Source organism: Acomys minous (assembly GCF_964271855.1).
Source record: "Acomys minous genome assembly, chromosome: 15".
In the NCBI taxonomy this organism is placed as follows: Eukaryota; Metazoa; Chordata; class Mammalia; order Rodentia; family Muridae; genus Acomys; species Acomys minous.
The window spans coordinates 102,073,567-102,087,934 of record NC_140497.1 but is presented as its reverse complement, the minus strand read 5'-3'; the positions used below and the strand labels follow the sequence as shown (position 1 = coordinate 102,087,934).

The following is a 14,368-nucleotide window of genomic DNA, read 5'->3' as shown; positions in this document are numbered from 1 at the left end:
AAGGTGTGTGCCACCATGCCCTGAAAAGTAAATATTTTAAAAAGACAAAATGAAAGCCGGGCATGGTGGCACATGCCTTTGATCCCAGCACTCAGGAGGCAGAGGCAGGTGGGTCTCTGTGAGTTTGAGGCCAGCCTGGTCTACAAAGTGAGTCCAGGACAGCCAAGGCTACACAGAGAAGAACCCTTATCTTGAAAAACCAAAAAGAAGAAAGAAAAAAAGAAAAACAAAATAAGACTACTTTAGGGCTGGAGAGATGGCTCAGTGGTTAAGAGCACAGTCTGCTCTTCTGAGGTCCTGAGTTCAGTTCCCGCTCACAACCATCTATAATGTGATCTGATGCCCTCTTCTGGCTTGCTGGGTGTACATGCAGATAGAGCACTCATACATGAAATAAATTAATAAAAAAAATTAATGCCTCCCACCACACACACGAGAGAGACAGAGACTATAAACACTTCCCAGTGGCTCTTTTTAGCCTGATGATGTCTCACCTGCCAGAGACCCAGACACCTGTCCACTGCCTGGTTGTCTGGTTGTGGAGACCACCCCTCCATGGAGCCGTGCGGCTGTGGAGACCACCCTTCAACGGAGCCGTGCGGCTGTGGAGACCACCCCTCAACGGAGCCGTGTGTGGGCTGTTGGCAGCCTACTGCATCTCCCAATCTTTCCCCTTGTCGTTGCGGCCTATAGAGTGTACCTAGTGACTGTTGGGTGTGTAAGTCGGAGCCCCGTACTGACAGCCTCCTTAAAGTTTCACCCCCAGAGGGAGCGGAGACTCGGAGAGTGATAGAGAAGCTGGCCCGTTTTGTGGCGGAAGGAGGCCCAGAGCTAGAGAAAGTAGCTATGGAGGACTACAAGGATAACCCGGCCTTCACGTGAGTACCGCCGGGGCAGTGCCGTGCTGCTCACGTTTGTTGTGGTCACTCATATAAGTGTGGGAACTGACACACAGCCTGGGCCAGGGAGCTACCTGTCTGGAGCTCAGTGCGGAACCCAGGGCCTCTTGTGTGCTAAGCGAGGGCTGTTCCGCTGAGCCGCGCCCCAGCCCCAAAGGAGGTCATTATATTTGGAAGGAAGTGCTGGTGTAGACTGCAGGGTCTCACTCTGCTGCTCGAGCCTCAAGCCTACATTTTAAATGCCTTATGAGGGCTCTGCAGTGGAGCCTCAGCTGCACATACCCCGAACTCATTTTTAATATTCCAAATCTCCTTTCCAGCTTTTTACATGATAAGAATAGCAGGGAATTCCTGTACTACAGAAAGAAGGTGGCTGAGATCAGGAAGGAAGCCCAAAAGCCACAGGCAGCCACCCCGAAAGGTAAGTGGTCAGCGGAGGGCAGAGAGCCTGTGGGATGTGGGCAGCCAAACCTGTGCCCTCATGGGCAGTGGGAGTTGCCTGTGGGTGCACCAGCAGGTCTCCCAGGGCCCAGCTGAATTCTGAGCAGCAGGCTTGGCTCTGGGGTGTGGGGCTGTGGGTCCTGTCCAGATGCTCATTTGAACAGGGGAATGGGCCATGAGAGCATTCACATGTCATTCTGACAAGATATGGTTATCTCTAGCTCTGTGTGTGCCCAAGACAGGTGTGCTGCCTGATGCCAAGTGTGTGGGCTGGGGACAGACAGCGGGAGGTGGCTGTCATGGGTCAGAGGCTCTGGTGGGCAACAGGAGTCTCTGTGTGGAACATGACTGAATCAGTGCACAGTTCTGCTTTGTCCTCCTCAGGAGAAGGGGAGGTGTGGGGTGGGATTGTATACTTGTGGTATTTCTCTGACTTTGGTCCCTATAGTAATCTGATTCCCGTTTGCCTGTCTCTCTTTGCACCGTTCCTAAGCCAAGCCCCGCTCACTCCCGAGGGGCTCTTAGCAGGAATTAGGCTGTTGGGTGTGGTGAGTTGAGCTCAGTACTGACAGCCTGCTTAAAGTTTCACCCCCAGAGGACGAAGAGGCCAAGAACCTTGCAGAAAAGTTGGCCAGGTTCATAGCAGACGGGGGTCCTGAGGTGGAGACCATCGCCCTCCAGAACAACCGTGAGAACCAGGCCTTCAGGTAAGGCTCTGCCAGGCAGCAGACTTGCTTTGCTGTGTTTCAGGGCTGTTCTCCATTGTGACCAGGAAGCAGAGGGCATCTGGATCAGGGGCCAAACTATGGCCCAAAGAGCCTCTGGTGCACACCTGGTGGCTCCTTCCAGAGTGTCACCACTTACAGGGACCAGCTATTCAGAACATAAACCTCCGGAGCAGGTGTGGTGGTGCATGCCTTTAATCTCAGCATCCGGGAGGCAGAGGCAGGCGAATCGCTGTGAGTTCGAGCAGCCTGGTCTATAACTGAGTCCAGGACAGCCAGGGCTACATAGAGAAACCCTGTCTCAACAAACAAACAAAGATAGACTTTTATGTTTTTTAGTGTTTTGTCAACATGTATGTCTGTGTGCCATATACACATACTTGGTGGTTAGTTGTGAAAAAGAAAACAAGAAAGGTTCACCCCAGCCATGGCCTGCACGGGGCTCCATGTGAGAGGACAGGGGCTGTATTATCCTAGGAGCTTCTCTTTTTCTTTTATGCCTTTTAAATTTTCTATTTTTTTATTTTGAGACAGGACGCTGCCTGTCCTAGAGCTCACTCTGTCGACCAGGCTGCCCTGAGTCTCAAAAGATCCACCTGCCTCAGCCTCCCGAGTGCTGGGATTAAAGGCGAGTGCTTCCACACAGGGCTAGCCTGGGTATGTGTCCTGAATGGTATCTGAGCAGCCACTCTGGGTTGATAGATCTGTTTCTCCCATGTGTTTCACAGACAATCTGGTGCTCACTTTGTTCCCTGTGGGAAGTGGCAGTTGCTGCTGTGTGGTCTTGGGAAGTCTTACGATGAGGGAGCAGGAGGGAGCAGGAGCCTTGGTGGAAGGAGTGGGAACCCATCCTGTGCTGTGATCTCAGAGAGGATCACACCTGCCCACCGCACACCACTCCTGAGGTTCAGACTCACGCTCCCATCTGGTGGTCAGTGGGGCAAAAGGGGCAGCAGAGTCTAGCTGCTCAGGGAGGCCTGCACGGAGCTCCTGCTTCTGCCTCAGTCTGGAGTCTGCTGTGACAGGTGTGTGCACCACACACAGCCTGGCAGCCTTTTACAAAGTTCTCTGCCTGAGCACATGTAAATCAGAACTCACTGGCTTTAGGGTTCTATTTGCTATAGAGGTCTATCTGGACAGCTGGGAAGAGTGAAGGGACTTTACTTTGCACCCCTCCTTTTCAGGAGGTCAAGGTCCAGCCCCACCCAGCCTTTCACTGATCCAGAGTTGTCTCCGGTGGCTCTGAGCCTCCTCCCAGCCTTTGTCTGCCTGAAGGGTTTGGCCGTAGGTACCTAGCCTGGGATGGCTGAGATGAGCCAACTCACCATCCCCATGGCTCATAAGATGGGCAGGGAATGGGGCATCGCTTCCTGGCCCCCTCAAGGCCTGTGAGCTCACATGAAACGGGCAGTCCAGTCTCATTGCTGAGCTGCTAGGAAAAAGCTCCCTGACAGAAGTGACTTAGGGAGAAGGTTTACTGTGCTCGCTCCAGCTTACAGCCTGTGATTGGGAGAAAAGGCAGCAGTCCTTACAGTAGCTGCTCAAGCCAGTCAAGAGCAGAAAGAGTGAGTGTGCTCCGGTCACTTTGCCTGTTCTGTTATATAGCCCAAGACTCTACAGCACCCAAGAGGCAGAGGCAGGCGGATCTCTGTGAGTTTGAGGCCAGCCAGGTCTACAGAGTGAGTCCAGGACAGCCAGGGCTGTTACACAGAGAAACCGTGTCCCGAATAACAAACAAAAAAGAAAGAAGAAAAGAAAAGAAATGCTTTGTGTGGCACACACCTTTAATCCCAGCACTTGGGCGGCAGAGGCAGATGGATTGATGTGAGTTCAAGGACAGCCAGGTCTACAAGAGTCCAGAACAGCGACGATAACACAGAGAAACTCTGTTTCAAAAAACAAAAACGAAAAAAGAAATGCTTTGTGGGTTGCATGTGGTGGTGCACACCTTTACTCCCCAAGCAGAGGCTAGTAGATCTGTGAGTTTAAGGCCACATAGCAAGACCCTATTCCAAACACATAGCAAGAGGAAAAACAGCCCCGTGTAGCTGGCCATGTGTCAGGAAGCCAAAGGTACGTTCCTTTGGCTAGCCTCTTGTGGGGTGGTCCAGTTCCTGGCATGCTCAGGTGTTTTTGTTGGTTTGGTTTGGTTTGGTTTTCAAGACAGGGTTTCTCTGTAGCCTTGGCTGTGTTGGAACTCACTCTGTGGACCAGGCTGGCCTTGAACTCAGAGATCGGCCTCCTTCTAACTCCAAAGTGTGTGCCACCAAGCCCCAAAATGCTGAGTTCTTAGGGACAAGGAAACTGAGGCAAGAGGCCTGGCCTAAATACTGAAATAGTGTCTTTGTCTGTCTCTGGATGCTGGGAGTGTTCCTTACCCTTGGTGGCTTGGAGGAGAAGGAGGAGGTTTGATTGGCTCTTTATGCTGCAGTCCATGATGTGAGCAGGAACCAAAGAGGAGGATGGGGGTGGGGAGAGTCTTCTGTTTTGATTTTTGAAGACAGGATTTCTTTGTGTAGCCCTTGCTGGTTGGCCTAAAACTCAGAGATCCACCTGCCTCTGCCTCGCAAGCAAGTGCTGGGTTTAAAGGCATAAGCAACCATACTTGGTGTGTGTGTGTGACTATGCAGTTTTACCTTCTCTAGAACCACTGCCTTGAACTTAGAAATCCTTCTACAGGGCTGGAGAGATGGCTCAGCAGTTAAGAGCACTGGCTGTTCTTCCAGAGGTCCTGGGTTCAATTCCCAGCAACCACATGGTGGCTCACAACCATCTGTAGTGGGATCTGATGCCATCTTCTGGCCTGCAGGTGTAAATGTAGATAGAGCACTTCTATACACAAAATAAACAAATAAATCTTAAAAAAAAAAAAAAAAGGAAAGAAATCCTTCTACATTTGTTGCCCAAGTACAAGGATTAAAGGCCACAGCTTTGTCTCTTACATTAAAAAAATTTTTTTTAATTAAATTTATTTTATAAGTTTTCTTTCTTGGGTCAAGGACTCACACAGACACCAAAGCCTATGATTGTTTTTGTTTTTTTTGTTTTTTTTTTTTAATTTTACAAGTGTTCTCCCTACATGTACGTAGGTGCACCATGTGATGGAGGCCAGAAAATTATGTCAGATCCCATGGACCTAGACCGTTGTGAGCTTCCAAGCCCTAGAGCAGCTAGTGCTCTTCCCCTCAGCCACCTTCCAGTTCCCCCTTGTCTGTCTGTCTGTTTCTCTTCTGTTTTTGTTTCTAGTTTTTTGTTTGTTTGCTTGCTTGCTTGTTTTGAGACAGGGTTGCTCTGTGTAGCCCTGGCTGTCCTGGAACTCACTCTTGTAGATCAGGCTGGCCTCTGCCTCCCAAGTGCTGGGAATAGAAGTGTGCATCACCCCCCCTAGGCCCCCTTGTTTCTTTTACAAGTGCCTCTACTTGGTCATGCTTATACTATGACCTAGGGATACAAAGGAGACATCACTGTCTCCTGCCCTTTCCAGACAGTGAGTGTTAGCAGGCTTCTTCCAGCTGTCTCCTGGGGCTCATGTGCTCACAGACTGAGCTGATGGAGATTTGTTGGTGGTTCTTGCTTATGCAAAAGAAATCCACAGTATCTGACCCTGTGCTGTCAGCTCCTGTGTCCTCTGTTACCACACCAAGCATTTTGCAAGCCACATGGTGAAAATATCCAAAGGCAAACCACCTCTGCCTCAGTGTGTGACAACTGTAGTCACTCTCTGAACAGCCCAGGGAGCTCCGCTGCCGATGTTTCAGGCGTTCCAAGTCCTGCAGCTCCTTTTTGCTCTCAGGAAGGTGTGCATAGGTGCTATTTGCACTCTACTCCATTGGTAGGAGAGACAGAGCAGCTGAGCACAGAGAGTTAGACAGCGGCAGCCTTTAGGCAGCCCCGGGGGACCGAGGCCATGCAGCTGTGCTGGGATACAGCTCTGCTGGGACCAGCCTCCAGGTCCCTGTGCGCAGGTCCAGCTCCTCAGGACTGTATTTGCTACATGAACTGGGAACACTGCGCCAGGTCACTCCACTCTGCCCTGTCAGAGAAGTAGGCAGTGGAGAAGAGCTGGCAGTCTTGTTACCTCAGCCCTACTGTGTTCCAGCTGGCTCAGGCCAGGGGCAATACACTTTCTGCCCACAGCTTCTAGGGTGAAAATGCTTCTGTCCCCAAGCTGCTTACTCCAAAGTGGGGCTGGAGTCCCAAACCTGTGTCCTTCACTGTTGGCCTATGGGGCTCCCTGGAGATAGGGCTGGATTTGAAGGAGTGGTGCCCAAGGTCTCCCAGCAGCTCGGGGGTTTCCTGATGGAAGGTCGCTGCAGGGTTGGGGAGGCTCTGAGGGTGCCTGTTACATTCCTGGCCCCCAACCGGGCTGGGGAGGATGGGCTTGCAGTCCCTCTGCCTGAGCCTGACCGGACAGTGACTGGCCACCTTAAGTGCTCACAGCCTGATCTTCTCTAGGCCCAGTAGCAGGGCCAGGTTTCAACCCAGCTGTGGTGTCCCCCACTTTCTTTTGCAGTTTTCTCTATGATCCCAACAGCCAAGGGTACAAATACTACCGGCAAAAGCTGGAGGAGTTCCGGAAAGCCAAGGCGGGCTCCACAGGCTCCCTGCCTGCTCCCAACCCCAGCCTACGGCGCAAGTCTGCCCCTGAAGCCTTGTCAGGAGCTGTACCCCCCATCACTGCCTGCCCCACTCCAGTGGCCCCCGCGCCTGCTGTCAACCCCACTCCGTCCATCCCCGGGAAGCCCACCACCACAGCCACTGCGAAGAGGAAGCGGAAGAGCCGGTGGGGCCCTGAAGAGGACAAAGTGGAACTGCCACCTGCTGAACTGGCACAGAGGGACATAGACGCCTCGCCTTCACCTCTGTCAGGTGGGCCACTCTTTCTTGTTGGTCACGGGTCATTTCAGAGCAGGGGCCACATTTTGCTCCCTCCTGTGACTGGGTATTCTGGGCTATTTGTGTACAGACATCCATGCAAATGGAACCGGCCTTCAGTTTCCAGTGGGGATTGGGTCCAGGACTCACACAGATGCCCACGCCTCAGTATCCGTGGCCTTTTTATGCAGTCACATACTCAGAGCCAGGTTTGGTGGCATAGTCCTTTATCCCTGAAAGCTACCTCAGGGGAATTGCAAGATCCAGGCCAGCCCTGACTCAAAACATACATCTATCTACACATGCCCACATGTCCATCCTGGGAGGTGGAAACAGTCTCCTGTGGTCTTTGGTTTGGAGACAGTGTTTTGAGATAGTTCCATGGGGCTAGGATAACCAGAACCCTGATGCTCTACCTCCTAGATGCAGGGATGGTAAGTGCTAGCATTCGTGCAAAGTGTAGTAAGTAGTGCCTTGCTCCAGAGGGGGTGTGGTGGGCAAGGAAATAGGATTAAGGGCTATAGGGGGCTGGGCATGGTGGCACACAGTTGAATCCCCACCACTAAGGAGACAGAGGCAGGTGAATGTCTTGAGTGTAAGGCAGCTAAGTCTACATAGAGAGATCTAAGCCAGCCAGGGGTGCATAGTGAAGAAGATGGCTCTACAGCAACATCAGAGGACAGGTGACACTTAAGCTTTTGGTGCAGTGTCACACTTGGGACCCTCAGCATGCTAGGCTGCCCTGAGCCACAGCCCCAGCCTCCATGACTAGTTTCCGTTCCTGTTGTTTGTTCACATTTGTGTGCTTTTATATGTTTGGGTGTTTTGTCTGCATGTGTGACTGTGCACTACATGTATGCAGTGCCCACAGAAGCCAGAAGAAGGTACCATGTGTGTCCCCGGTTCTGGTGTTATAGGTGGTTGGGTGCTGTTAATCAAACCCAGGCCCTCTGGAAGAGCGGCCAGTGCCGTAACCACCGAGCGATCTCTCCAGTCGAACCAAAGCTGGTCTCACGCTTTTACTCCATGACTGAGACTAAGTGAACTTCGGGTCCTCTTGCCTCCACCCCCCAGCGCTGGGGTGGTGTGTGGCCGCTGGGGCTGGATTGGGTTTCCATGGGAGGCTATCTCCTGCAGTTGCAACTGTTTCTCTTCCAAAACTTCACTGTGGTCAGGGCCTGTGATGTATGTATGCCCCATGTGACATGAGAGATGGCAGAAACAGGCTTATTCGTCTCACTTCTTGGCTTTGCAGGAAAGCCTTCAGTCTTTAGTTGTGTATGTCTGTGTGTTCTCTGGATTGAGTCCTCTCCAGCGTGCTGGGAAGTCTACTGCCACCACCCTAGCCTCAGCTCATTGGTGCTCTGTGTAGGTGCTGTGCCCATTGTTAGGAAGGCCACTTTCAGGGTTGGGGTGTGGCCCAGCTGTGAGAGCTCGCCTGTCAGTCATTGCAAGTCCTGGGTTCCACTCCCAGCTGCAGGTGTGAAAATGGCACATTGCCCTATCTAAAAGTTACAGTAGGATGCTCTCTTTCTCCTTCAATGCTGTCAGCTTTTGCTTAGTGCTTTTTGGAGGGTGTGTGTGTGTGTGTGTCTGTGCACCATGTGCATGCCTGGTGCTCTCAGAGCCTAGAAGAGGGTAGCGTCAGATCCCCTGGGACTGCAGTTCCCAGTGGTTGTGAGCCACCATGTAGATGGTGGGAACTGACCCCTGGGTTCTCTGGAGAGCAGCCAGCACTCTCTAGCGCTGTACACTTGCTGTGAGTCAGTGAGTCAGGGTCTCACTATGCAGCCTGGAAGTCACGTGTAGACCCGGCTGGCCTCAGACTTCAGTCTGCCTCTGCCTCCCAAGTGCTGGATTAAAGGTGTGCACCACCATGTGTGCCATGGCAGGAGTGAGGGTCAGCGGGCAGCCTAGCGGGGTTGACTCTCTTCTTCCACCACGTTTGTCCTGAGGTTGGGACTTGGTGACAGATTCTGTCACCCATTGATCCATCTCCAGCGTGTGTGAGGAGGCTCCGGAGAGGAGCATATGTAACTGTCCCTCCTCTGTGAGGGGTGTCTCCTCAGCATGTCTCTTGGCCTCTTTTTTACTTAAGCGGGTCTTAACCCAATCTCCTCGTGCCATACCAGGGCCATGTCTGTTTCCATCCTGTCTGTCTGTGTCCATGATTTGCAGTCAGCCTCTGTCCAAGGTCACACAGATAGATGATCCTGTTCTCTGTCCTAGGCTTTGAAACACATCAGTTATGTTTTCATCATAGAACGTTCAGGAAGCACAAGACAAGAAGCAACCACAGTCAATTTGCATAGTTACCTCTGACCTTTCCTCCTCACAGCAGTTTGAGGGACAGCCAGCATTTCTCCTATTTCCTGCCACGAGCCCACATGGGTATGGGCATGGTATTACATCATCTGAGCTGATTGATAGTCAGTGGCTGAGGAACTTCTGCCGTCCGGCAGCTCCTCCTACCCACCAACCCCTCTCCCAGTTGCTCATCTTAACAGGAGGATGGCCCCTGGTTACTGTTGCTGTGATGAAACACCATGACCAAAAGCATCTTGGGGAGAAAGGGTTCATTTGCCTTATGCTTCCACATCACTGTTCATCAGTGAAGGAAGTTACAGCAGGAATCTGGAGGCAGGAGCTACTGCAGAGGCCACAAGGGTGGGGTGTGGGGGGTGCTGCTTACTGCTCTGTATAGCTTGCGCATCCTAGCTTTCTTATAGAACCCTGGTCAGTCCAGGAATGGCCCTACCCACAATGAACTGGGCCCTCGCACATCAATCACTAATTAAGAAAATTCTCCACGGGCTTGCAAATAGCCCAATCTTAACAGAGGCATTTTCTCAGTCAAGGTTCTATCTTTTCAAATAACTATAGCTTGTGTCAAGTTGACATAAAGCTACTACAGTCTCACAGGAAAGGCTGCTCTCCTATGGGTGGGCATCCTGCCTAGTTCTGAGGGCCAATCTCCAGCACCAGGGTCTTTGTGGTTTTTTGTTTTTGTTTTTGTTTTTTTGTTTTGTGTGTATGTGTTTTAATGTTTATTTATTATATATACAATGCTCTGCCCCTGCGTGTACGCCTGCACACCAGAAGAGGGCATTAGATCACATCATAGATGGCTGTGAGCCACCATGTGGTTGCTGAGAATTGAACTCAGGACCTCTGGAAGAGCAGGCAGTGCTCTTAACCTCTGAGCCATCCTTCCAGCCCCCCAGGGTCTTCTGTTTCTAAGTCAAGGAGAAAAACTCCTGAGCTCTTGATAGAGCCAGTGGAGGACTAAGAAACAGACTGTCACTTAAGCTGAGTGCTTGTTGGTCACAGAAAAGGAAGAGCCCTGACAGTGAAGGCACCAAAGCTGTGGTTCAGAGTGGCAGCATGGGCGTTCAACTATAGGTTGGGGTTTACATCCAGTGTTGTATTGTGTTGTATTGTCTCTGCCTGGGAGGACTCATTGCCTGTTACTGAAAAGAAGGGGGTCCCCTCTCAGCCTCATGGATCCCCACACCCCTCTGTGCTCCTATAAGCCCTCAAGCAAAGATCAGGAATGCACTGGGAACCTAGGAGCTAAGTGGAGAGAGAGAGAGAGAAAGAGGGAGAGAGAGGGAGAGGGAGAGAGAGGGAGAGAGAGCGCCTGTGTGCATGCACACACTTTCTCATGCGTTCACTAGCCAGACACTGCCCTCTGAGCCTCATCCATCCCTAGTGGGCAGTTCTGATGCCCTAGCCTGATGACTTAGGTAGACTCAGCTCTTTCCACTTTGCTAGAGGAGTTTGCGTGCATGAGCATGTGGAGACCTGGCTTTCCTTCCCAGTGGTGTTTGGTGGCTTCTGTCAGCTAGAGGGACAAGCCAGCATCTCCATGGATCAGTACAGCTTCAGCCAATGTCTAAAGATAATGCTAAATTAAATGTCAGGAGCGTTGGGATAGCTGGCTGTCTTCCCCAAGGGAGCCAAACGAACCACATGGCAGTCTAATATCAGAGCCAATCTATTGCATCTACACCGGATAGCATGTGTGTGGCTCGTGGACATGCACAGAGCTCAGCTCCTTTTCTGTTGCTGTGTCAGGCGCCATTAGCTGTGTGGTGTTGAGGACTCGGGCCAGGTTTCTATACTGGGATATGGGACTTTCTCTAGTCCCTAGTGTCCACATTTGTGACTAAGGGGCTGCAAAGCCTTTCTGGAAAGGACTTCTTCCTAGAGAGTTGAACAACCAGTGCACATGACAGCTGCTGTTGACCCTGCTTGGGGCGTTGTGGACATAGTTCACACCAGGTACCTGAAACCCTGGCACAAGACTGCCACTTTCTTATTGTCCTGTCATGTGTTTTCTCCTTCTAGTTCAGGATCTCAAAGGGCTCGGCTATGAGAAGGGGAAACCTGTGGGCCTGGTGGGTGTCACAGAGCTGTCTGATGCGCAGAAGAAGCAGCTGAAGGAGCAGCAGGAGGTAAGGCCACAGGCCAGCACTCGGCTCTGCCCCGAGGCTCAGGACCACATGGGTATCCATGTGGGAGTGCTGCCTGAGGACTTCCTGACAGGCAGGTCCTCAGAACCAGGTTAGGGCAGTGCTCAGGGTGTGTGCACTGTTCCTTCAGAGACGTCTCCCATTTGCCCTTCCCTAGCTACCTCCACTGTCTAGGTGTCTATGCTCTGGGACCCTGGTAATCTGGGGCATTGTTGTCTGACCTCTTCAGTGAGGGGCCAGCTAGGCGGGACAGGTGGGATCACAGCCCCAGAGCCCCCAGCACCACCTTGCCACAGGCCTACAGCCCATGTCAGCTGCTATCCGTGTGCTTTGGCTGAGAGTCCCCACCCATGCTGCGATGTGGATGCGACAGGCTGCAGCTCTTGTCCTGCTTTGCTTTTCTGGGCAAGAAGACATCCTCACTGAGTCCATGCCTGTCCCCTCCACAGATGCAGCAGATGTATGACATGATTATGCAGCACAAGCGAGCCATGCAGGACATGCAGCTGCTGTGGGAGAAGGCGCTGCAGCAACACCAGCATGGTTATGACAGTGATGAGGAGGTGGACAGCGAGCTGGGCACCTGGGAACACCAGTTGCGGCGCATGGAGATGGACAAGACACGGGGTGTGTGGGGTGTGAGGGGTGGATGGACCCCATTCACTGGTATCGCCTGGCCATGGCACTCGGTCCAGAGGCTCCACCTCTGCCTGCCCTCAGTGAGGGGGTGACCCTTCATGAGCAACCACTGGTCTTTGTATGAACTGTGGGCAAGGTTGCAAGTCCAGGAAGGACACCATGGTGCCGCCTTCCACCTCATTTCCTTACCACTCATCTCTCCACAGAGTGGGCAGAGCAGCTAACACAGATGGGTCGGGGCAAGCACTTCATTGGTGACTTCCTGCCCCCTGATGAGCTGGAGAAGTTCATGGAGACCTTCAAGGCCCTGAAGGTGAGCCCTGGGGAAGCTGGCAGGAGGGCATTCCGCCTTCTGTGCTGTGGCAGGTGCTGACGGGTGGGGAATTAACAACTAGTGTAGTGTTTCTCAGCCACAGGGATGTCACACCTCCAGAGCAGAGGGACTTTGTCTTTTTCCCTCTTTCTTCTTTTTAAGACAGAGCCTTGCCATACAGTCCTCACTGGTCTGGAACTTGCTGTGTAACCCAGACTGGCCTGATCTCTTGTCATCCTACCAATGTCACCCAATTACAGGCAGGCACCTCCTTGCATGCAGCCCCTACTGTGGTAGGCTCAAGCACCAGTGGGCTGCTGGACCTGAACTGGGTTCTCTTTGTATCCCATAACCACATCTGTTTAGCATTCCTTGTGGCAGATTGTCCCCAGGCTGGTGTTTGTAACAAATTGCTTAAGACACGCACTATTCTTTACCAATAACTGTTAACATCCCAAAGGAGCTGTGTCAGTGGTCACCTTGCCCCCTTTGACTTGCTTGCCAGGAAGCTCAGCTCCTTGGAGAGAGCAGAAGGAGTAAGGGCTTGGTCTGTTTCTGTAGACTTTGCAACTGGAGGGTGGGGCACATGGGTGGTCCCAGTCTGACCTGAGGCTAAAAGCAGGAGGGGCGGGCACTGGAGCCAGATGTGGGGCCCAGGGACAGGTGCAGTCCTCATTGCTGGCAACGTCCTCCTCCTGTTGTAGGAGGGCCGAGAGCCGGACTACTCAGAGTACAAGGAGTTCAAGCTGACCGTGGAGAACATTGGCTATCAGATGCTCATGAAGATGGGCTGGAAGGAGGGCGAGGGGCTGGGCACTGAGGGCCAGGGCATCAAGAACCCAGTGAACAAGTAAGTGCTGCTGGGTTTTGCAGGGAGGGCCCAGATGGGCCAAGCTGTAAGGTTCAGAAACTAGTGAGAACTTGTCCAAGTGTGAAGCCTTGTTCCACACACTGCTGCATGACCTTGAGGCTGGCCTCTGACCCCATTCTGGGTGAATCTAGGACCTCTGCCAGGACTGCTAAGCCATGCCACCCATTTCCACCCCAGTCCCCTGCAGCCCTTTTTTATGTGTCCCACCCTGGCCTACTCTTGACTGCTCGCTCCTCACAGGGGTGCCACCACAGTAGATGGAGCTGGCTTTGGCATCGACCGGCCGGCTGAGCTCTCCAAGGAGGATGATGAGTATGAGGCCTTCCGCAAGAGGATGATGCTGGCCTACCGCTTCCGGCCCAACCCCCTGGTGCGTGTTAACCTGATTGAGTTCTGCTACCTGGAAGGTTCTGCAGGGAGAACCTACAGTTTCCACTAACGTTATCACTCTCGATCTTTTTGGCCTTCCACAGAACAACCCCAGACGGCCCTACTACTGAATATTCTGGAAACAAACTCTACTTTCAGATCGTCCATCCTCAGACTGTGGAGTGTTCTGGCATCCATCTCTGCCCATGCCGTTGTCATAACTGTGCTGTGTATTAAAGTCCCAGTGCTCACCTGCCCAGCATTTTGTCCCTGCCATTATCAGAAACCCCTTTTGTCCCTCGTCCAGTCCCAGTGAGGCTCATCATTGACTTCACAGTGACTGGAGGCCAGCCAGCTGGTGCGGACTTTACCCCAGGCAGGGGAAAGGGGCCTCTGAACACTTCGTGATATGTGGATGGGCTGGTGTGTGCTGGGCACAGCTGGGGTGGGGGTGGGGCCTGTCTGGAGGCCGGCATCTGGGAGAGGGGCTGTCTCATGCCAGAAGCCAGCTCAAGGGTCTTTGACAAACAGGAACTAGTACTCAGTTGCAAAGCCACAAGGCCTCCGCATGAGCCCATCTGGAGGTGTGGTGGACGTGTCTCTGCAGTCCCTGTTTGTGCTGCCTCTGCCCCTGCCTAGACCTCTCCAGCCAGAGTGCTCATCCCAGCTGCCTTAACACGCCCAGTTCTCCAACCCCCTTTCCGCTACTGCTGCCTAGCACCTTTCCTGAGCCTGCAATAAATGTGTCCCCACTTCCTGTG

At 52.6% G+C, this 14,368-nt stretch overlaps 1 protein-coding gene across 2 annotated transcripts in view; it reads left to right on the top strand.

Annotated features, from left to right (window-relative positions):
* Positions 1 to 14,368, top strand: part of SUGP1 (SURP and G-patch domain containing 1) — a 27,835-nt gene extending 13,467 nt beyond the window's left edge. For both annotated transcript variants that reach the window (XM_084759050.1, XM_084759049.1), the window contains exons 7-16: positions 755 to 878; positions 1,220 to 1,320; positions 1,924 to 2,047; positions 6,579 to 6,934; positions 11,291 to 11,397; positions 11,865 to 12,042; positions 12,261 to 12,367; positions 13,072 to 13,217; positions 13,479 to 13,608; positions 13,712 to 14,368. In XM_084759050.1, the coding sequence (XP_084615176.1) occupies positions 755 to 878; positions 1,220 to 1,320; positions 1,924 to 2,047; positions 6,579 to 6,934; positions 11,291 to 11,397; positions 11,865 to 12,042; positions 12,261 to 12,367; positions 13,072 to 13,217; positions 13,479 to 13,608; positions 13,712 to 13,738 (1,400 nt within the window). In that variant the 3' untranslated portion in view covers positions 13,739 to 14,368. The remainder of the gene's footprint in view (positions 1 to 754; positions 879 to 1,219; positions 1,321 to 1,923; positions 2,048 to 6,578; positions 6,935 to 11,290; positions 11,398 to 11,864; positions 12,043 to 12,260; positions 12,368 to 13,071; positions 13,218 to 13,478; positions 13,609 to 13,711) is intronic.